General features: G+C 34.7%; 1 protein-coding gene across 1 annotated transcript in view; it reads right to left on the bottom strand.

Moving 5' to 3' along the window:
* The window catches only part of LOC128987082 (uncharacterized), a 51646-nt gene that overhangs the window by 14637 nt on the left and 12371 nt on the right, over positions 1–24638 (bottom strand). Inside the window, exons 2-5 of the mRNA XM_054407778.1 lie at positions 21588–21641; positions 11236–11301; positions 3550–3753; positions 3026–3244 (exon numbers count right to left, since the gene is read on the bottom strand). Of these exons, the coding sequence (XP_054263753.1) occupies positions 3026–3244; positions 3550–3753; positions 11236–11301; positions 21588–21641 (543 nt within the window). The remainder of the gene's footprint in view (positions 1–3025; positions 3245–3549; positions 3754–11235; positions 11302–21587; positions 21642–24638) is intronic.

Raw genomic sequence — 24638 nt, 5'->3', positions numbered from 1 at the left:
ACAGGGTGTAGAAAATTGTAATAGACAAATGTTTTTTACATTTTTATTAAACACCTTGATTTTTATCTTTGAATCTAGTTACAATGGAATTTTAACTACTGATCCTCCGTCATTTTCTATTATTCTTGTTTGAAATTTAATGTAGAACACGAAAATGATATTATTTACTCAAATCCATTTACAAGTAATTGATAAATTGCTGTATTAAGTTTAAAAACATGGTTATTTTGGAAAAACTTAAAATAATTCTTTGGGAAGCTAATTTTTGGACTTGGAACCTCTTATATGCATCATCACACTTCATTTACTTTGTACTTACACAAAAAAATGTCACACTTAGAACCAATCACCCTGTATCTAAGTCTAAGTTAGACTATAGACATAGATGGTATTACACCATATATCTAAAATATAAATAGATGTGTTTCAAAATTTACTAAAAAAGAACATAATTGTGAACTTAGTTAACTTAAACATTTTGTGATGTTAATACAGAAATACAAGAAAAGCTACTTCCCCCAGCCAGCCGGAACTAGGCTATAGATCAGATCCGCTATCTCATCTATATTAAATCACCCTCCAGCACCGTACCTTGTTTCATGGCTTTTAAAATAAAATTCCAATCTTTATTGAATAATGGAACAAATATGCAATTTGTGTACATTAATTCTGGTTTGGCTGGATGAAATTGTATTTGAATTTGTGTTTATTTATTGCTTTAATTTTGTAAATGGTGAATGGAAGAAGAAAGGCGTAGTTTTCGAAAGAATAGATTTTTAAATTGTTAGTAAATACGAGAATTATTGATTTCGGTTCTATATTAACCGGAAAAATAGTTTATGAAGTAGTTGAATTACAATATTTAATGTAAAATGTGTATGTTCTTGTATTATTTTCTCTCAAGTTTATAATTTTCTGTGGGTATGTGGCTAAGGATAAAATGAAAAGTAAGTTTTTTATTTTATTACTTGATAATTTAAAAAATTAAGTATGCTTTGAGAAATTTATGTTTTTATTTTCGTAACATGCCATTAATTATATTCATTTCAATATGTTTACCCTGTTCATATTTTCATTATTTCGAATAATTTTCCGTTTTTTCGGCGATCAGAAGAATTATTAAAACTAATGTAACGATTTTTAATGTACCATTTATGATTCTGCCATTGGAAAGAAATCAACAAAAGAAAATTCTTGTGTAGGGAACGCAACTCTAGGATTACGATCATTAAGTATTTAGTAAAGTACACAAGAACAGAAAAATATTGATATAGAACGGTGCCGAATTCTAGTCATTCAACATACAAAGTTTTGAGAACTATGTGTCTTGTTTTTATTTGTCTGGCCCAAAATTTGCTTTTGCTGATGGTGAACAAAAATGAAGCTCGTTTCTGGACCAAACTTATCATGTATCGATGGGTTATTTTAATCATTATTTCAAATTTTCTTGATTATACTGGCCTTGTGAGTTACTTGTACAAAATAAAAAATTATGAATAGAGTAACGACCTTTCATTTAATCCATTCTTCGATTATACACGTTTTTTACATGAAACAAATTAATTTTAGCATAGTTTTAACCGGTCATGATTGGCTGAAAAGAGAGAGGTTGATGCTATTTGTAATAAAATATATCGTGTACTCCTTAATTACCCGTTTCCATAGAGGTTGTATTGCAGGATTTAGTTTTTCTTGTATAATTCAACAATAGGGATTTTACTGGGACGAACCTAATAAAACATAATAGGTTTTAGATCACATCGGTTAATCCGATCAGACCTTCAGACATGCGGTGGTCGGATAAGAGGGAGGCCACGGAATCATTTTGGCTTCCGTAAAAAACCTTCACTTTAAATTAATAAAATTGATAAACTAGTATTTTAAATTAATTTAAATAATTTTAAGGGTCTAATTTAACAAACAAAACGTTTAAATAGCACTGCCAAAGTATTAATAAAAAAGGCTAACTCGCCTCTAAACTCAACTTGACATTGATACCTTCCACTATTACGAACAACTCCAAAATTAGACCTAAACTATTAAACCGTAAGCGTAATTTCCTTTTAACTAGTTGCTGTAACAAAATAGGTGATAAATCATCAAAATGAGATGGCCCCGCTCCTCAACCCGCCGGCGATTGGTGTGTGTGTGTAAATGCGTGGACGCGCGTGTGTGTACGGCAATCACATTTTCTATTAGCGCAGATCTAATCTCAAGTTCTGATTAATTCCATTTTAATTGACAATCTCGTTTAATTTATAGCCTGTTTTACATGAGGCAGCTCATTTGGGGAGATGGCAGTACAATCCATTTCCTCGACTTAATAGCGTTAGCTTAGGTTACTGTATTAACAAAGGCTTATTTATTTCTTACACCTATGCTTAGTAAATTAGTCTCTGAGCTCACAAATATGAGTTGCCAATCGTGCTATGGGTGTGTTTTTAGTTTTGAGTACATAGCGAATGTGTACTTTGGTTGCAGATGACTATCATATGTTTTTTTATGTTACCACTCATATCCGCTCATTGGCAGGAAATTTCTGTACATTTAATTACAGGTACACAATCCTATGGATTGGAAAGAGTCCACCTGTAGAAAAATTTAACTAGACAGTTTAAACCCATATAATTCTGAATAGCTGCAAATAAGGTACAATGGAATTAGATGGTATTTTTGCGCTTAGACTACGTTTAAAGGTATGATCAAATTCGGTTCATCGAAATTTTGCCTGGAAGTTGTTTATTTTATTTACTTGCTGTTCAACTGACGGTACAATAGACCCCCTGTGGTCAGTGGGGAACTGACAGTAGTTTGCCCCAAAGATGGATAGCTGATACGCATCCAAAATGTCGGCCTCCATTTTGTCAACTTCCACTAGAGCGGCCATCACCCGAAGACCAAGCTTTGAAGACAAAAAGTCAAGTTTTTTCATGCGGTTGGAAAAACAGGCTTTAGTAGTTTCACATGATTTTTTCATTTGGTTTTATAGAAATACAACAAACACATCAGTTATTTTTTCACGTACCTCGACAACATCGTTGTCCTGATCAGTGCGGTTGTCTTGGGGCGGAGTCCACAGCTCTCTGCCGAGGCTACGCATGATGACGTCGGCATCCTGTTGGCGAGGCCTGGACGCGGGGCTGTAGACCGTCACCAGGCCGTCCACCCCTACCACCATCACGCGGACGGTAGTACAGGCATGGGGACCTGGCAGTCGCACGGAGAGATCCACCGTCTGAGTCACCTGGAGACGACAGATAAGTCAGTTGGCGGGAAAGATAGAAAGATTTGGCGGGAGTTTGAGGGATAAGAAGTATGATAGGCGACCTTCTGCACTATAAGTTTTTCAGTTTTTAGGTCCAAGATCCAATTTAACTACGTTTCCACTCTCAATAACACCAATGCTCAATATCTACAAATCCCCTTTCAAAATAGGCGGTAAAAGTGTGCTCAAAAATGATCAATTGCTGATTAACATTTAGGCAATTTTTTTTCGAATTTATCTTATAACTACAAACCAAACAAACACATTATCTTAACCTAACTAACCTGAGTCCACGAGTAGTCTGTTAGTCGACACATGACCACGAAGACGTGAGGGGCGACGACCATGCCAGAGGGCGGTGGTGGAGGAGGCCAGGAGGCGAAGTCCCCGGACACCAAGATGACCTCCTGACCCCGAGTGACCAACACCGGGGACCTCTGGACCTCCTGCTGGAGATGGAAACGACACGCCAGAAGACACCCAGCATCCTGCAAAAAAGTAAAGTATGAAGTCAAAGGTTGTGTGGGATTTAGAAGGCCTGGAGACAGCCATGAGATGGGAGTAGTGAGTAGATTGGAGTCCTGCGAAAGAGTAGTAAAAACTCGTCAAAGTCAAGTATAATATCGAATGGGCTATAGAAGACAGCGAGGATGTATATGACCAAGCACGATGGAATGTACTTTTTTTGATGGATGTGTGAATTCTGCCTGGGCTTTAAATCAGCAGCTGGCAGTATTTTGATGGGTCCAAAATCTTTCTTCGCTTTTAGGTAACAGAAAGGTCAAGATATTCAATAAAGGGTGAGCGATTTTGTATGTGTAAAATTTATATCTGTCACTGAGCTACCGTCACTCATAGAAGGCTGCCGGTAAGCCTCGAGGTAGATCTGAGGATTAAGTACATTACGTTACTAATCAGCCTATTGAGTGAAGCACAGTGAATTACACCCTACTACAAACATGTTGCTTGAAAGATAAACCTCGTTAGTATTCCCCGCTGTGATTGTCTACCAAAAATAGATAAAGCTTTGTTTCCAGGGGGGATTTTCTTCAACTAACCCTCCTCTACAGTAAACCTCACTTGGTCGTGATGACTTGTAAACCTTTAGTGGGACTCCAAACTTCTCTAGGAAATGTCACTTTCGGCTTTAACAAAAATATTTCGTTTAAGGTTTGTGTGAGGTTCGCCAACAGTAGTGAAAACCCTTTACAGCAAGTATTGATTTTATACGTAAATACAAAGTGCTCATTGCTTAAATACTAAAAAACGAGTACAATTAAATACTAAATCCCAGTTAATTTGTCCCCGTTTACTACAATGCAGTATGCATATTTAAGACGGTAAAACCCCCCAGAAATCACTAAAATATCATGTGCAGAATAAAGTAGTTTTGTAAGTAGGTTATGGCTTCCTTCATCCCCAAACTGCTATATCCGCATAGCGATACAGTTCTCGGCGCTCGTTGGTGTGTGTTAGATAAGGTAGTTGGCAGAGCTGCAGAGTGTAGAATGGTGGAATGCAGAATCAATGAGGCTACATCAAGAGGTAAACCACGTGAACAGAACCCCTTTGCGTTGTTTATGCTTCCTTCCCGACCTTCCGATCGTTTATACGGTTTGTATGTAACGTTTCTAAAATCGCCAATTGTGAATTTTTCAGTCAAAGAGAATTATGATATGGATAAGAATATTTTTTAGTTGGGGAGTTGAAAAACATCAATCATTGATGTGCTACATGGTATGATTCAGAAAAAATAAGATCTTTTTAAAGTGGTTTGTATGTTCACAACTATTGCTTTACAATTAAATTGATACTTTCATTTAAATACTCAATGCTATTACGAAGTAGTTTAAAGCCTTATCGTTCATATCCAGTTCTTATACGTATTTAAAATCCAGTATAAGCTCTAATTTTAAATTCGTATAAAATATCTTCCGTGCTCATAGACTGAAACGAAATAACTAGAAAAATTATCTGTTTTGGCTCTAAAAGAAGATGAACAACTTTTTCCAGAGCTTAAAAACAAGCACAATTCCAACCCTTGATTAATTGCAGGACAGCTAAACATATCTCACACATTCAACGGAGTTTTCCCAGCAGCTTAAGCTGCATCAGGTCCCCACTATATCGGCTAAACTCTGGTAGTAGTGTGTATCGCACAAACGTCGCATTAAGAGGTCGCATAATGAAGTCAACCTGGCAAAGAGACACAGTGTCAGTGAAGGTAAAATCAATGTGGTTACATCAACAGTCGAATCACGCGCGACGCATGGACCTCATTGCCACAAGTCGGATAAAATTGTCGCAAATACCTGGTGCATGTATGGAATTTAAAAAGTTATGCCAATGGACACTTTGCTTCGGTTAATTCCCTCTAGCTAGTTAACGTGCTAAGCTAGGAAGTATACTGATCAAAATTCAGTGCATTGATGTCAGAGTTAGGTTGGTTGTTTTCTAATTTCGGTGTATAGCTATTGATAGAAAATGTATTCGACAAGAAATTTAGGTGGGAAAAAGTGCACTTGGAGTAAATTCTTGGTGAACCCCTTGGCGAATGAGGAGTTCAAACCGCGACAAAGCTTCTAAGGGACCTTCCAAAAGTAATCGGGGCAGAAAGTTGACGATGTTGATAAATTTTGTAAGAGTTGCACCTCAAATCAGGCATTTGTTTTGAAATCATGTCGATTCTTATATTCTTAAGATGAGGGGGCAAAAAATAAAACCTGGAACTAAATAACACTCCAGAGAAGTTCTATGTTATAATACACGGAGTTAAATATATAGCTGTGGTTGTGTCATCTTTTCCTTTGATAGCTAATATGAAGCCTATTCTTCAAGAAATCGTAATAGAAAAAGAAGAGGTCCTATATCCAGTTTATATCCAGAAACAACGAGCACCATTTGCCTAAGAGTTATGATTTGTAAACTGAGTCTTATGTTCTTCTAGAGCTCACTGAACTTGGCACAAGATCCTGGCTGAAGTTTCAGGATGAGGTCAAATTTAACTGACACATTCGAAATGTTGGCTACTATTTTTGCTAGGCCATCCTCCAAAGTCAAAGCTTCGATAGTTATGAAACATCCCTTCTAGTTTCACGTCCCTATCTTCTACCTAAAACCTTCAACACTCTGAGAAACCTGTGAAAATACCCAGTAGTTTTCACCAAATCACCTCATTCTTCCGCAGTTTTCAACGCTGAGAAGGTGGTTCTGTTACAGCTTTGTCGCACGAGAGGAAGAGGACGCAATGACCAGGAAACACTTCCGGTCATTCGACGGCCGTCAATGTGTTTCCTGCCATATAGAATGTCGTTCTGTTTTGTAGCACATTGTCCCCTGATGGCAGGTGCTCACAACGGTCTTTGTGGTCGCAATACTGGGATATCTCGAAGATTGTTATGACAGTGTGATAGTCTCATCATGGTCGGTGAGCACAGCGAGAATCGCATTATCATAACATATGACGTCCGTCTTGAGGGCGTACAATGGAATATTTTTCAAAAAATTCTTGTAATTGTAAAATGATGTGTGTGTTGCGTATGAGTGCTAGTTTTAATTTGCTTTGACGTCCAAGCAAGATGTACGGTTCTTCTGGGCTGCGTAACGTTTTTAATGCATGTCCACAGTTTATAATTGGTCAACCAACAACTAAACTACACCAATTACATCAATTTATAACTGATCCACTAGCAAAATTTTCATGTAAGAAACTGAGAAATGCAAACGAAGAAATGATCAAGAAGAGAACACTGTTCTCCATTGCACAATATGTTGAGTGTGATTGCTCCTCATATCCCTCAATGTAGTTTAAAAACAACCTGGTACTAAATTCAATCAATCAAAAGTATACAAATATAAACGAAATCCTGATGAAATGTATTCTACAGTAATTTTACTTCCCCCAGTGATAGATTTCTAGGAATGTGGCTCTTAAGAATGTTATTAGAAAGAGAATTTCTCATATTATAACTGTGTAGGTAAGGGGACTTCGATTATAAACGTTTTGATTTGTTTGGGAATAATAGAATTTTCTACATAAATTCCATTATTGTCGATTGAAACCTAAAATATTTCCGCCCTAAAATGTGTAAAACTCAAAAACATCACAGAGAAGTGTTTTTGAAACCTTCTTTTACTACAATATTTCATCCTTAAAAATTAGGGCCGGCGATTTAAAGGCCAAATGTTAAGGAAATATTTGAGGTAATAAGAAAAGAACGTTGGCTAATGGAATTACACTTGAGATAAACGGGAGAGCCCGGTCTCGACTGCAGCATTTCTAAAATTAAAAACTGCGGTAAATTATTGGCCGGGGAAATAGAAGTATTTTCTATGCAATTTTATGCACATCAACAAGCATAAAACATATTCTGCTTTGTAAATTGACATGAAATTTGATTATACATGAGAATTGTGGTGGATAAGAATATTTGTCTAATAGAATTTTCTCTGAAAATTAATGCACATCAACAAATATTAAACATATTCTCCTCACCAATTGAATTATTCACAAATAAACTATTACACTCGGTAAGGATAAGAATAATTGTGAAATTGAAATTGTAAAATTCTACGAAAGGATAATTCAAATGTTATTATCCACTGGGATTGTATTATGCGGTTTTCCTCTGAGTTACATCTAGCCATGACGTTGGGAAGACGTGGAAGGAATATTTGACAGTCTGTCGCACAGACTACAAATACAATGTAGTGTTGGTGTAAATTGTATCACTTGTAAAAAATTTAAAAACTAATAATTGTTGCGCGATTTAGTCTTAAAGACTGAAATGATTCATCTTCTAGATTTATTTAAAAAATTATGTATTACTTTATAACTTGTGATTTTTCCCGCATATCACGAGTTTAGGAATCAGAGGAAGACATTATGGAATTGTTTATATTGCAGACTGTGGCTTATAAGATAATAATCACTAAACGGCTTGGCTTGTGTTACCGCACATAGCCACTATAAGCAACTATAAGTCTTTGTTGATATTCACCTTGGCTGTATTTATCGCCTGTATATTGCAAAGAGTGTGAAGTGTTTTGTACCACTAACAGCTGAAGGAAGAATTGATGTATTATACCAACCTGTCCAAATATTAAGTGATTAACCTATATAGTGTTACATTACAGGAGACATGACATTATGAAGACATCAAACATCCTGGGTTTACCCTTCAATTTTAAAATATTAAGATTTCTTTTAACATAGCTATTTTTATTTCTTAGTGTTTTTAAAAGGAGTTCTGAAAAATTTGCAAATGGATTAAAAGTGCTCTAATAAAAATAAGGTTTCTAACGTGAGTGAGGTGGAAATTATAGTATGCATAGTGGATCCCGTACCCTGACCAGGACTATCGGGGACTGGCCAGGGGCTTAAACGAATGACCAGTTCGGTGGAGTCTTAGGAACCAGGTTCCATCATACAAACTGTAAAGTTACGATGGCCTCTAAACCACCTTGCTTCAACATCGTCACATCGTTAAAAGTAGGTATTTGAGTCGGATTTTGGATTTAAAAAACAACTAATTCCTTGTTTATGTGTAGACGTATCACGCATCTCTAATTACACACTTAATACTTTATTCTGAAATGGCGACCATACTGCAGGTATTTTAAGCCAGGTATGAATGGAGATGAGTGTAAGATGAATAAATAAGTGGGGAGCGAGCTGGTTAGTAGTGCGTGGGACTTCGGTCCCTGAGGTCCCGGGTTCTAATCCTGACCAATGGATTTAATCCATGTGATAATGCCACAACTCCTAGGTTTAGCGTGAAGTAATGTAATAAACGATCCCGAGTTAGAGCGTAGCGTCCTAAGATCATATATGCAACTTACAAGCTACTTCACCAACATCACCTTGATACAATTTATCTTTACCAAAATTGTGTATTGTCTTGTAATACCGAGAATAGTTTGTCTCTGAAGACACAAAGGTGTGTTTGTTGCTCAGGAAGCAAAGCACGTCTCCCGATACTACATCGACCTTTTATAACACCCCAACCCTCCCTTACACCTCCCCTACCTCCCAACCGCGCTACCGCGGGATCCGCCCCAATAAGCATGAAATACTGAGGGTACGAGCTCCCTCTGGCCTATCACACTACAATTAATCTCATACACCTTATTTCTTAAAATTTACACTTTCAGTTCGTGAATTTACCAACTGATTAGGCCGCACAATTTGGCAGGGTGAAATAGAATAATTGTAATGATTTTGAAGAAGATTATTGGATGTGTTGGAAATTCAGTGTTTAAGCTTAAGAATTTTGAGTTTTTAGTGTTTCATTCTTTTGAAAAGTTTTTCATTCAGTAAATTATTCACTACGCAAAGGCATATGGAAAATAATATTTTATTGATCGTTATCAAACACATTAAACATAATACACGAGTATACTTTAAAATATTTACATATTTCTTAAAAAATATCAACTACTCCACAATTCAATGTGTTTTTTACGGATATTAGAAGGGAAACCGTAATACGTTAGTTGTCGAAATATACTGTATACCAATAACCGTAATAGCTTTTCTTATTTTGATGTTTTTGACAGTTCCATTTATATATTAGTACAGACGTGTTTACTTTTGGGCTAGTGGCGTAATTTGTTTATGGTTATGATATGATCATGCAGTTTTAACATTCGTGGTTATTCATTTAGTATATATATTGATTGGGAAATTTTTATGAAGTAAAAGGTTTTGTTAAGTTGTTTGTTGGGTAAGTAAAACGGTAATATCTCAATTATTTAGTTCACCTTGTGAACAGTTCAGTTGTTTGTTTTAGTTAAGTTAGGCTACAGCATTTTCAAATTTACTGGCATTTTAGCTTATACATATAATATTTTTAAGGTTTATTTTAACTCTTCAATATATAACTAGAGCTCGCCCCGTAGTCGAAAAGTTGACCAAAAGTATATATTCTGCAAACTTCCCTATTCTCTGTGATTGGAATTTCTTCCATTTGTTTTGATTTTCTGTTTTAATTTTTTTTGTTATTTTGTCACCAACATGGCAACCCATAATTTTTTAATTCTAATATTATTTTTGTGCTTATTTTTTAGCCTATTTTAATTTATAAAAAGATTCTGCACATCTACAGGCATATATATTTCTAACACAATTCGTAGATTTACCCTGCCATACACAGGAGCTGAGAAAAAAATGTTTTCAATAGATATGCTTGTCTATTAATATATAGAACTAGCTGGCCCGACGGACGTCCTATTGTCGTTTTATGTCAAATGCTCGTTCATTTTCAAGATGAGCTCGTTCGCATGGCTCAATCACGTCCTGGTTGAAGTTCGTTCGCTACGCTCACTCACCTTTTGGTTAAAAATAAGCTATTGTCATAAATTTAAAAAGAATAATAGTGCTGCACCCTGTTGGTAAACCTATTAACTTTTTAATGCTATCACAGAATCAAATCGTTTAGTTGAACCAGCTGTTAAGATTCTTTAATTCCATTTAAATATGAGTACTGATAAGGTTAACATGGGAAACTCCAGAGCCACTGTGGCGGAGCCCTTTTGACGGATCTGCACCAAACTTCACACAAACCATCCTTGAATAATGCTTAATAATGCCTGAAAGTTTCATTACAATCTGTCGAGCGGTTTCGGAGTCCACAAAGGACAAACAAACAAACACACATACATTGGATTTTATAGTATATATATAGATAGATTAGCCCCATGTTAAATCTCCATTAGAAAAGTTGAATTTCCATTTTGGACCCAATTAACATAAATATTCTCAAAATTTAAACCTGCAAACAGGACCGATAACTATAGTACAACCCGCGTGTAATTCGATCTAGTTGGGCCAGGCTAGCTGCCATAAGTTTTAGAGTTTTTAAATATATAATATAGCCATAGCTAAAGATACTCCAGGGGCTTATTGAACAACAATTGTACTTATGTGGGACAACAACACATTAAATACTTTTTATTATTTATGTACTCACACATTGCGGGATCTGGCCACAAGATTCGCTCCAGCCGTTCCCTAGAAGTTGGCACTGGTTCCAGCACTGAAACATGGAAATGCAAAGGTACAGTAGGAGTAATCTTACTACAACAATCTTCGTCATAAACGTTACATAAATTACGTACTGCTGCAGCAATAGTATATTTCGTACCTAGGGCCGAAAATGAGGTTTTGCCGGCTCGAGATAGTTTTTCTCAAAGTAATTAACTATTTCTAGACGTACCTGAGCTAGTTGCTACACGAACAAAACTTTATTTTCTTCTAGACAAATCATCCTTTAATCATACCACTATGTATCAGGTTTTGTAGTCATAACTGTCTACTTGTAAACTTAAACATCATATACTATATTCTACACTATGTGTACTGTAGTAAGATGCTACCAGCGAAGTTCCTAGCAGGATACGCTAGCGTAGGTGAGTTTGCAGGTAATAGGAATGGAAGAAAGGATATTAAACGACCGCGAGCTCAGAATGCAATTCCCTGTTTTACTATTCAGGTCGTTGGTTTGGGTTCGGAATTACATCGCATTGGATGCCTTCCTCTTGTGGTTGGATCTTCTCTTATATTTAAGACAAGATTTAAAACGAGTTCTAATTTCATTTATTACATAGGATTTTATGCCAGAACTATATCCCTGCTTTTCAACGGGTTAGAGCTGGTTTTATAGTAGTGCCAGAAAAAAGTTAACGTGTAGCGATTCCATGGATTGAACATTGAATTTGACCTTATGAAGCAGCTTAACACATTGATATATGTTTCTGTCCCGCACGTATGCATTTAGTTAATTTCTTAAATATTGTTTGTTTTGTGTTTTTGGAGTAATATACCTAGAACATTTTAAGGAACTCGTGCAATAAAACAAATGAAATATACGATTTGTAGTTGTTCTTGTTTTGGCCACAAAAATACGGATTATTGTGCCCCATGCCCCTTCGATGGATTCTAGACCCACTTGCCGATATTTATTGAGCCATAAATTAAATTTGACATTCTAGCACACCAAAATAACAATTTGATTATTTCTCTGTACAAAAAATATACATAACCGTTATGGGAAAGATACAAGAACAACAATTTTAATAAATTTTTATTTATTGCTTTTTACAATTATTACATTGTGTAGCATATTTATTCTAACTAGTGTTCATGTTGCTCGAATTCGAGCAATTGTAAAGTATTACAGGATTTGCAAACCAATAACAATCATACTAAGCTATCAACATTTCAACAAAAACACACCTACCTTCCCTGTAGCAGCAAACCTAGGTACTCATATTAAAATCAACTTAATATTATTTAAATAGGAAAAAATGACAATTTTCAGGGAATATCTTTGTAGAAATTAAGCCAGGTAAATGGAAATTCGCTTAGTCTGAAGGTTTGCTGCGGATACACAATTTTAATAACAGCAATGATTGTAGAATCTAAATTATTACTTATATCCATGAATTTATATAACAATTATTTCCTGTAAAATATTATTACAGCAGCTCAAAAATATTGGACAGACTCGGTCAACAAATGACGTAACTGAAAGAATCCAATACTAATGACATTAACATATAGTTTGATAGTTCCATTTAATCAATGTTTACATTCGGGCGAGTGACATATTTTATTTATGTTTATGATCCATACCGTTCCTGTTCTAATAATCATGCAGTATTTAATATATTTGGACCAGCTGTGTGGAATTGTGAAATCAAAATTAATTTGACAGTTAGTTCTGCTTGTTTACATTTTAAATTTTGTGGGTTTGTTCTTTGTTACTATGGATACCATCAATAAATATTTCACTTTTAATTTCTGATAACAGCTGGAGTTCCATAACAAATTTTGTTTCCCATGTTAATCTTATGGATAAATACGAAACTTTAAAGGGCCCCAGGGCATCACTCTCTAATTATTTCCCTAAAAAGAAAGTTTCCTGCACAACTTCACGTTACGCTCTTTCCAATGACACCAAAAACATGTCAATCGGTTCAGTAGTTTCAGAGGAGTAATTGTCACAAAAAACCTGCTTGCGTATTAAATAAGTATAGATATTTACAGTGCAATCGGTTACATTGATGTTTTTATCAAATGACACTGTATATCAAAGTTAACTTTTAACAAATAAATCAATACATAAAAGAAACTGAAGAAAACTACAAAAAATTGTACATTTATCAGGAGAGCCTTAAAACATTTAACTAACCCCTGGGGAATATAAAACTGTGTCCTCAACTTCAACGGTGCGCAGTGTACTCATCAACCGAATGGAACGCCTAATTTTTTCAAGTCACACTTAATTTTTTTTATAGATGGGGAGCTTTCCAGACTTTTAAGCCTTTCAGGAAGACAGTTGCAATATGTCTACAATATGCATACCTCTAAGAGATATCGTGGGCTCTTAGAAGAACTATCAAGATATTTAAAGTCTGTATATTGGAAACAACACTGTACCCTTGTAAAGAAAATCAGTGGTGCAGTTCTTAGTTTTGTGTTGTGTTACTTACTTGCATACTTGTAGTTTCCGTCCGTAGTCCAGGGCAGGAATTGGACAGGTATAATAGTATAATAGGTTAGATATAATAATAAAAAATAACTTATAAGAAAATCACATCCTAGGCCAAAGGGCTCTGTTTTGTGACATTTAGAAACAGAGCCATTTTTAAAGTTTATGTGACAATAGGTGTGATGGAATAACAGACTGACGATTTATGTAATATATTTGAAATACTGTTTTTATTTGACAGGCTTGTAAAAAAATGCAGCCTTATAGTCCTGACAAGTCAACAATATAGTTTGTCTCTGAATAACCATTTTTTTGTAAATAAAGAGCCCAACCAATACAATCGAACAAAATACATCGTCCCTGAATTTCTTTGAATTTCGAGAGACTTCTACTCACGGATGTTGGAACAGAAACGGTGGATCATAAACATAAACAATGAAGTTACTGGCCCGAATGTAAGCTAATTGTAACCGTTGGTTTCTACATTGGTTCAGTTCCATTAAAATATTTATAGACAAATGTTTACTTATTGCGTAATTGATCCACACCATTCCGGTTCTTGTGTCCGTGCCTTTCATCCTCCCACGAACGCCCTGTAGCACAATGACCCAGTAGTAAACTATCGCAGAGTATAGAGTAACCCAGTGCGGTCAGGTTGGCTCGTGCCGGTGGTTTACGGTGTATTGTATCGGATCGAACTGGAGCGGCTGATACCCAGCAATTACGTGTGAAAGGGGCGCCGCGCCGGTGACGGTGGAAACTGGGGTAATATCTACTCCGATCAGCTGATCAATGGAATAATGGCGGGTGATTAAAGGTTGCATCACGTCCTGTGGTTAATTGGTGGGACTATAGCCTTGACGAACCGAGTGTCTTAATCTCCGAGACTTGGAGCTTAGTAGGAATCATGTACTTAGTGTTGGATATAAACCACAGTATGTTTCTTTAGACGTTTTATACTATCCAATAATAGAATTCTAGTAGGAAAAATGGTCAAACGAAATATTCATGAGTCATGGAAAAAATCCTCTAAATTCTCTTTTGGACATGTTTGCCCTTAGAAAGTGCACACAAAACCTTATTGAGGGTTAGTTTCCTCAAGAGAATTGTAGAACAATTTCTGTGATTGGTAGTGCGTTGTTGCCTTGGAATGATTACTGATAGTATGATTCTCACCAAAAAAGTAACTGAGGAAAACCATTTCATAAACGTTTTAGTAAGTTTGCACTTATTAGGGTAGCGCGTATAGTAAATAATATACAACGAGAAGAAGATTTATAAATATATGACATATAAATTTCTAGTCACCCAGTTGTTCTGATGAAGACATAGTTTCGTTCTAGTACTTTACTGACAAAAAGTACGATTAATAAATAACCAACCATCTAAATAAACCTAAGATAGTTAAGGGAGATTATTATTACGTAGGGTTTCAAATTACCAAAGTTCTAGAAAATGTGGATCTTTTCAAGATGAAGGACGCCACCATAAAAATTTTTGAATCAACAAAATAAGTTAGGTTGGGTTGTGTTAAGTTAGGTTATATTAGATTAGGTTAGGCTGGGTTACATTAGGTTGGGTTGGGTTAGAAACAACCTTACACCTTTTTAAAATTTGCACTTAGCAAATTATGATAGTAACGCCCTCTTCCTTAAAAAACACGAATTATTACACAGCATATCACGTCAATAAAACCCAACTAAACACCGTCAGTCATTTAAATCAAATTTCACAGTTCCAAAAATCTTATCGGGAACGGAATAAAATAAATACAGAAGCCTCTGTGTGGTCCATTTCGGAGGTCGCGGATGCAAATGAGAAGATCGGAAGAAATGACTGCATTGTAATTGAAAGAAGCAATCAGCTGTTTGTACGAGTGTCGGCGGGTAAATAACCAATTAAAATATCGATGGCCATGTGAGTGGTTTCGCGCCAAGCGGTAGCGACCACGTGGGGGGTCTGGTCCTTCGCGCAGGATCTTCTGTCATCTTTGGCTTGGCTTTTTTCTTAAACATGCAGCATGTACTATGATTAGAATGTCTATTGATTCTAGTTGTTGGATATCGTTTTCGTGTTGGTTATTGAACACGAGGTCTAAATAAATTTTAATTTTATAACGTGCAGTAGTTATTAATATTTTTTAGGTTTAGGTTGTTGGGAAGGGTTTAGGGTTAATGTTGAGGTCATTGAGTACGAGGCCTAAGTAGGTTTTTTTTATTTTTAGACAGGCATTTGAGTTTCCATCTATTATTGGTTTTTAGAAAGGGGTTTCGAATTGGAGTTGTATTTATTTATTGATATACAAAACAATTTTCCGGTAGTAAAACAATGTAGATACACTCATTCATGAACTAGTTACTGATATAAATAGCCATACTGTTGGAATTGTGAAATTGTATGAAAACTGGGTCGGGTGATTTCGTATTCAATTGTTTTTGTAAACGTGAGGGATGTTTTGTAACAGATTTTCTTAATGGTTAGGCCAAACATTTACTGTCTAAGTAATGTAGGCCTGCAATGGAGCGTTTGATTATATGTATTTTATTTTAACATGACTAACGCCAAAAACCATTTTCATCGTCCATAACTATAACATCATAACTAAGGCCATTTGTAGGTCTATAAAAAAAAGTATGAAGGGTGTTTTTCGATAATTTTTAAATATTTTGTGAATTAAAATTGCAACAGATATTATATTTCAAGCACGGTATGTAATTTTGATATTCTTAAATGTCTATATAAATTTGCAGGGCTATAATCATTACACTTTCTCTATATGTGATTATACAGTAAATGATATAGTACAAGATGTAAATAAAACAATACGTCAAATCTTAATAAATATAATTTTATATCAGGTAGGTATTTTACCCAACTAAACCTTTCATACAAATTTAATTTCCTAACTAAAATCAACCCTCAAAAGCGACTGTAAACCAATTACAAGCAAACAAGGACAAACCACTGTTGGATAAAATATAAATATTTGAACCAAACACATCGCCGAAAGCTTCGCAGCTTGCAGTTTGTAGTTTATAATTGAGTAGAGATGAAATAAAACGACTTTCCTTCATTTGTTTTGTCAACAACATGATCATTATTGTTGTTAAAGTAAGAGACTAAAACTTGTCATGTAGACAATTAATTTTACCAGGTATTATCTAGTTAATTATTTTTACACAAAACTTGGACAAAGAGCTTGTTGCCTTTTCAGGCTTGAACCTTCAGGCAATGGCGAAACAAGGATTGTGTTTAGCATAAATTAATACAAGTAGGTTAATGTTATTTTTACGAGTAAGGAAATTAACAAGAGCGTTTATACTGGGAAGAATTGATCACCTCAAAAATGATGGTAAAACTCAACCAATAATTATTACTGGAAGAGGAAGCGGCCGGGTTTATAGCTGAAAAGATGAGTACGTAATAAAGCACGTAAGATTATTTGATAGTGGTTATTTGGTTTTTTTGTCAGCAACTCATTTCACCAATTTAAAAGCTTTACACTTTTTGTGTTTCGTACTTTAATGAAGGTTGGGTTTGGATGGTGGAATAATAATTTGACAAGAAAAAAAGACTGTCAAATTATTTTTAAGACGTTTTATTTTCAAATAAGTTAATGTAATTGGTCGAGGTTATTTTTTTTAAAATCACATACTACATATCCATAGACGTTTAGATAATTTATAGGTCAAAGACCCCAAAATCTAAGAAATAAGTTAATTTTAACATATTTCAACTTAAATATTATAATTACAAACCATTAAATTGTCTGATTATTTATTAAAGACAAATTACTGTTTACTTAAGTTTACTATTAACTTAAAATGGAATTACTATTTTTATCTTAGGAGAAGAAGGTCGCTAGTTCGACTCCAAGCGATTGTACATTAAACTTACTTAACAAGATAAACGCTTTAACGAGTATACTAAATTTTAGGAAAATTAACCATAAAATAAATAAACCTTCATTAAGGATAAATCTACTAAGTAAAACGTTACTGTACAAAAACTCTTGACATTTCTTGAGTAACTAAGTTATACCATAGACTAACCGTCAGCTGTGCTGAGGTTACCACCGCGGGTTTTGGCGCACACCGCTCGGAGCACCATGTAGTTACGGCCTACGCAGTACGTAACTACAAGGCGCTCCCAGCGGTATGCGCCAGAACCTATGGTAACCATGGTAACCACAGCATGGCTGACAGTCTATATTTAAATCTTTTTGTCAATGGTTATAAACATAACGACACAGAAAACACTGAAAATGTAAGAAAGTACATTAGGCCTAACTCTAATATTAATGATTTTTTTTAAATTTAAATCCCCAAAAATCCAAATTTCTTTGGTTTCAAGGTTTCCATGGGAACAGGAAGTATAAAGTAGATCTGCCGTGAGACGTGGTAGACGGGCGTGCGCGGTGAATGCACCTGTCGGCAAATCTGACCCAAATAGCACATCAAATTAAACCGCCACGTTTCTAATCAAGGTGTACGACCTTCCTCAGGTAACCGATGTTCATTATGGGGCCGTGTTGCCGTGTACCGGCGAATTGCGGGCGACCCACATAGATCAGGGCCGCTGGGGCGTGACCCACCCGACCTGGCCAAAACACCTCCGGTTAAACGCTGCAGGGCCTTGGAGCACAGAGAGGTTTTGTGCCATTCATCCGCATCCTAGGACGCTGTACCCCGAAACTGTACTTATTATTTTAGTTTGGACGTAAGAGGTCGTGGAGTGCATTATCAAAGCTAACAGTAATTTGTGATTCGAGGTATTTGAACCCGGGACCTTGGAGAACCGCGCTCTACCTCTAAATCAATTTGCGCCCGGAGTTGAGAGAGCTTTGGTGGTATCAAATAGTTTTTTATACATCTTTCCTTCACATTACATTCTAGGACGCTAGGCTCTTTTCTAATACAGTTTTACACATTACTTCTGGCTACACCTAGAGGTTTTAGCATAATCCATGGATACGAGTTTTTGGTGAATTGGATTTGGACTCGGGACCTTGTTAACCGAAGCTTGAGCTTTGCCAGCTAGATCAGCTTACTTCGTAGAGACAGTGAGCAGTGCTACACTGCGTGGCCGAAACCTTAAGATCAAAAATAATCTTTTAAAACCAAATATCTCCCTCATTAAAGCCAGACTGCAGTATCAAAATATTTGTGATACATTTACGGATATTAAACTACTATTTTAGACAGTTAATTACTTAATTTTATAGTAATATATAAAAGTACTAGCAGAGTACCCGTCCTTCGTACGGGATGGGCATATAAGTAGCATTAAGCTTAATACACTGTTATACTCAAACTTTGCGTTTGCAATGAGGGAGTACACAGTATGATAAAATTTGCTTCTTTTTGAAATTTACGGTATACTGTAGTATTACACATCTACCATCGCCATAATGTTCTACCACTTATCCCAAACAATAGAAAAAATAAATTATTAAAGTTTCGCAAAATATCACAAATCATTCGTGAAATTAAAAACATAAACATAACTGTAAACAGACAGTTCTCATTGCGTATCACAGTTTTTTGTTGCTGCTTGGTTAAAGGTTAAAGTTAGCTGTTTTCATAAATGGAAAAAATAGTGCTGCACCCTGTTGGTAAATCTTATAAATTTTTAATGCTTTTGCAAATCATAGAACCAACCTCTTTAGTTGAAACAGCTGACTAAATTCTTTAATTCCATTTAAATATTAGTACTAATAAGGTTAACATGGGAAACTCCAGAGCCACTGGTGCGGAGCCTGAAAGGATTTTTGAGATAAGAATATGCCTATATGTTAATCGGGAATGTGAGCTATCATCATGCCAAATTTCAGCCCAATCCGTCCGGTAATTAATGCGTGATTGAGTTAGCGTAGCGAACGAGCTAACCTGAAAACAAGTGAGCGCAGCGAACGAGCTCCAACCTAAAGGTGAGTGAGCGTAGCGAACGAACTTCAACCGGGACGTGATTGAGCCATGCGAATACTTCTGAAGTTAAACGGGGCAAAGCCCGTGGGTACAGCTAGTTTATAATATTAATAAGATAAGATGATCGTGAGAAACGTAAACAAACTAACAACGTAGACCTCAAAACACTGCTTATCATTAAACTGCTTATTTATTTGTCATAACATCTGTATGAGAACTGCAATGTTAATAAAACAGCAAGATCCTTAAGTAGACCTTCTTTTAATTACAATTTTAATACGGGTTTGAGAAATTCCAATAGCAATAGGACCAAATAAGTAATACATTATGTATTATATTTGGCATTCAAACATTGTTTGAAGTTAACTGATTTAAGGCTTAACCCATAAATTCCATTGATAGTTAATAACATTGCTGTACCCAATATAACATTTATATTGCCATTGATGTTGAAATGTTCGAAACAAAAGTCAACATAGGTGCGCTGAAGCGTAAGCAGTGCAAATGCTATGAACTTTTATGAGTTCTTGAAACTTTGAGGAACTAATAAACCTGAACAAGGCGTTGAACTAGTTGTTGGGCGATGTTCTGGAAAAAAAACTATCTTCTCTATTGTAACATGTAAAATTAAAATTAAATTGGGTTCCTGTTACATATGGGGTTCCTCAAGGTTCAGTTTTAGGTCCCATCCTTTTTATAATGTATGTGAATGACATAAACACCTCTTATAAATTCGTTATGTTGATGACACAGCCGCTTTGGTTAAGAACAACAATCTTAATAATCTGACTATTTCGCTAAAAACACGTTTAATGAGTTAGACAATTGGTTTTAAAATGGGCTTTGGTTAAACAATTAAAAAAGTAAAATGATGTATTTAAGTGCACTGGACATATCAATCAGATGGCTGATCAATTTAAAGACATGCTCGCGAACTCATTCAAATTTGTCGGAGTCATAGTTGATGAAAACTTAAAATGAGAACAACAGATCAAATGTTTAACTAATAAATTAAACTGTTTCGGTTATGCTTTATATATTTTAGGCCAGTCAACATCTCTTGAAATTCGCAAATTCGTCTACAGAGATGTCATGTCTACTTCTTATCTTAATTTGATACATAAAATAAAATAATTAATTAAAATACAAGATTAATTTGATAAAATAAATAATTGTATTTATTTAAACCTAATCAAAAGAGTAATGATTACTTACACATAACAAAAAACGTATATATATTATGAAAAATGCATAATTATTCGATGAATACGAATCATCGAAATTACTGTCAAAATTTGCACGAACGTAATAACAAAAATTGTGTTCAGGAATGAAGAAATTGAAAATATTTATAAAGTTATAAGGTACCTTACTCAATAAAATTTGCATAAGATTCCAATATAGCCACCATTTATTCGGACATAAATATTCCGTTCAATGTCTTGAAGGCCAGGTAAAATATGGTTAGTAAAAGATGTTGCTAGTTAGGAAATATTACAGTATTTATTAATGTTATAGTCAATAATGGTTTTAAATATTTTTAACTGCCAAATTAATTGTAATAGCTGTAGCTGTTTTAATACATTGTCAAGCTGTGAATATTTTAGTATCCGAAACTAATATGCATGACGAGTGTACTGTATATATGTATTTTTTTACAAATTCCGTTGATTATTCAATCTATGAATATTGCAAAACCAGCTGTTCCATGCAAGCTAAAAATATTTATCTAGAAGTGACGTTTATTAAACGGAGTTTTCAACATAAACGACCTTACTCTTTAAACCCCATTCAATGAAGATGAATATTTATTGAAAAAATAAATAAATACATAACAAAATAAACTAACTTCTAAAATAACTAATCTTAGCATGAATGTAAAATGTTATGTTTTGTACTCACATTTTGACAGCTGGAAATTTGTAAACACGTCGATGCGTCCGACTCGTTCCAAAACTGCAAGACAAGTCAAATATTAGAAAAATATATAACTAAGGCAGGCTAGAAATGTGCTAAACTAGAAAATAATGTCGTATTAATGTTTCGTACAAATATAAAAACATCTTTTTGTGTGCATTGTCGCAATGAAATTTTTTATGGTTTCTCATTTAAGTACTTATCTTTAGTAAAAGAAATATGTTCTCCAACTAGCCCAAATGGATAAGTCTATTTCAGTATCCAAAATCAATGGTATCCAAATAAAATTCAACAAATCCATTGACTATTTTACTATACCATACCAAACAGTTCGTATGAGGTAGACTTTCAAAGGAGTAAAAGATCTTATTTTAAGACCTAAAGCATGTTGTAAGGAACGTGTATTATTGCTCTGACCTAAGATCAAAATGTTAAGTTGAAGTCTACAATATTGGAGTCGCCATGGCGCACAATGAACCTATTGTTGAGCTGGAAGTTATTGGCTACTCGGGGCTAACTTTGGTCTTCAACATTTACTTGTATTCTGACTGTGAGAATAGCATCTCTCAAGTTTTAGGATATGCACAACTTTATGGCCAACTATGTATAAATGAACTCTGAACTATATATAAATTACTATGATCGAAGTACCTAGGAAAAGATTCGGTTATTGTATAAGTTTTGATTCAAAAACACGATCTAATTGTGTGAAATTAAAGTTTTGTTTTCAAAAACTTAATTTATCGTTTGAGTTGTAAAGCAGATAAATGCCTTAAGTATACAAATCTCACAGTTATTTTGTTTTCTCTGTGTATTGTGTGTTCATAAGCTATTCAATTTATACGAATAGAAAAAGTATTAATGTAATTAATTGTTATTAATTAATGTTGTCTACCTTGACTCTCTAAGAAGTTTGGCTAACATTTCAATATTTTATATTATGCTATATTTAAAATTTTATGTAAAAAATTAGCATCCCTGTACGCCAGTAATGATCATGCACTTCACAACTTTTCTCTAAACCAAACAAATTCAAAACCAACCACAATTAGTAGTTCATCCATTTTTTACATTTATTAACATTCAAACCAAAACTTCTTAAATTATTCCATTTCAGTACAAAAGGGAGCAGACTAAAAGCGCTCCATCGTCTAATAAGATAAAGATTAATAATGGTTCGTCTGATTAGAGATTAACCATAATCTCCAGCGGTTTATAAAGCTCTCCATAGATTGACGCTCCATTATAATTTATAAATAGCGTTATCTTAGTCACAATGAATACTTTTAAGAGGATTTCACTCCGGTCCCGTCGCTCGTTCGCTTGTTATTCTCTTTATCTATTTTTTCTTCTTCTCTATTCCAGATTGAAGGCGAGTTCTGAATTATTCAAACACATTAATAGTCATATTTCAATCCTACTGAAAAATTATACCACTATTGGCGCCGCTTTTGATTGCCTGTCTGTTGATTTTCTCGGACTGCGGCGTTGATGCAGATCAACAGATGATTATGGTGATGACTTTGGCATCAATCGTTTTTAGGGAATTAATTTTGATAACTGTTTACCTTTAAATGGATTGCTTATTTAAAAGTGAGTTGCTTTTGGGGTCCTGTAGTTCCGAAATAATTTGACAAATTAGCATTAGTATGGCGTTTATTTTGACATAGATTTAGTAGGATTTTGTAAAAACGTATTTTGCATTGTTTCACAAAAACCAAATTCTTAAATTATATTTTAAATGTGCTAAATTGAGATAAGAACCCTATAGTGATAGAGAAGTCGTTGACTAAACTATATTCTGGAGCTTTTGTATTTTCTCGCTATACATAGGGGAGCGAGCTGGGCTAAGTAGTATAGCGCGGGGCTTCAGTCCCTGACGTCTCAGGTTCAAATCCCGCCAATCACCAATGGTTTTTATCTAAATGATAATCCCTACAATGTAGTTTCAGTGATAAGCGATCCCGTACAAGAGCCTTGCTTCCTAGGATGGTGAGACGGAAATATGTATGTATACAGTTATGTAATAAATTATGCTTAAAATTGTGTAGTAATTATAGTTGCAATAAATAAAACCATCATAAATGTTAATTTAAATTATTTGAATTCAACATAACGAATCACCTACGTTGCAGAATATTATAAACGGAAAAGAACATTGACACATTACCGAACCTATTTTATCGACTCTCCATTAAAAATAAATGTATTAGTACCTAATGTAAACCACCTACAAACACATCCAAGTAAAACACTTTATTACACTTTAACGCACGTATCAAGTCTGCAATCCCTAGCACATTATACTCTTGTTAATGTGTATGAAAGAGACATATCATGTGAATCAGTTTACACACGGGTAGTAAATGGTGTATACAACAATGACCATACACATGATACAACAATGACAATCAAGTTTACAAACCGTGAACCTGCCTTGAAACTAACAGACCGTCAATTTGACTGACTTGGGACAACAACAATGTAATCTCTGGTCCATGTAATGTAAATGTATAAACACACATCATAAAGTTTGTTGTTTGAAAACAAACGGAATCTGTTACTCTAAGCCATGTAATGAAACCACAAAAATATGAAAATCCGCATTTTAACCTAACTACTATAACAAAATTATTTTCTTAAGGAAATTTGTACTTTTCGGCAGCAATTCATATTTCTTTTCCGCCTAAAGAGAGGGCAAACAGTTTTAAATTCCAAGGTATTAATGCATTTGTTATTGAAAACTTTCTAGGTCAAAAACCCAGTTTAAATCCAAAGGTTTTTTAGTTATTGTTTCAAAATGAGTAATTGATAAAGTTTCCGAGCTGTTGGGTAATCACCTTTAAAAATTCTATCCAACGAATTGTATTCAGTAATAAGGTTTAGGATGGATGTAGGCCTATTCATTTTGTAAAAGATTTTTAAAATGTCTTATTCAGGACCAATCTTTTTGAATTTACCCTCATGATAAAATTATGTATTGTGTTTTTATTGTAATTTGAATTACAATGAAATTTTGTCTATTCTTTGTATCTG

The sequence above is a fragment of the Macrosteles quadrilineatus genome, unplaced genomic scaffold (assembly GCF_028750875.1).
Source record: "Macrosteles quadrilineatus isolate MER2022 unplaced genomic scaffold, UCM_ALF_1.0 Scaffold_2__2_contigs__length_208266976, whole genome shotgun sequence".
Taxonomy (NCBI): Eukaryota; Metazoa; Arthropoda; class Insecta; order Hemiptera; family Cicadellidae; genus Macrosteles; species Macrosteles quadrilineatus.
Note: the sequence above shows the minus strand (reverse complement) of the source record. Positions and strands in the feature narration are given on the sequence as shown.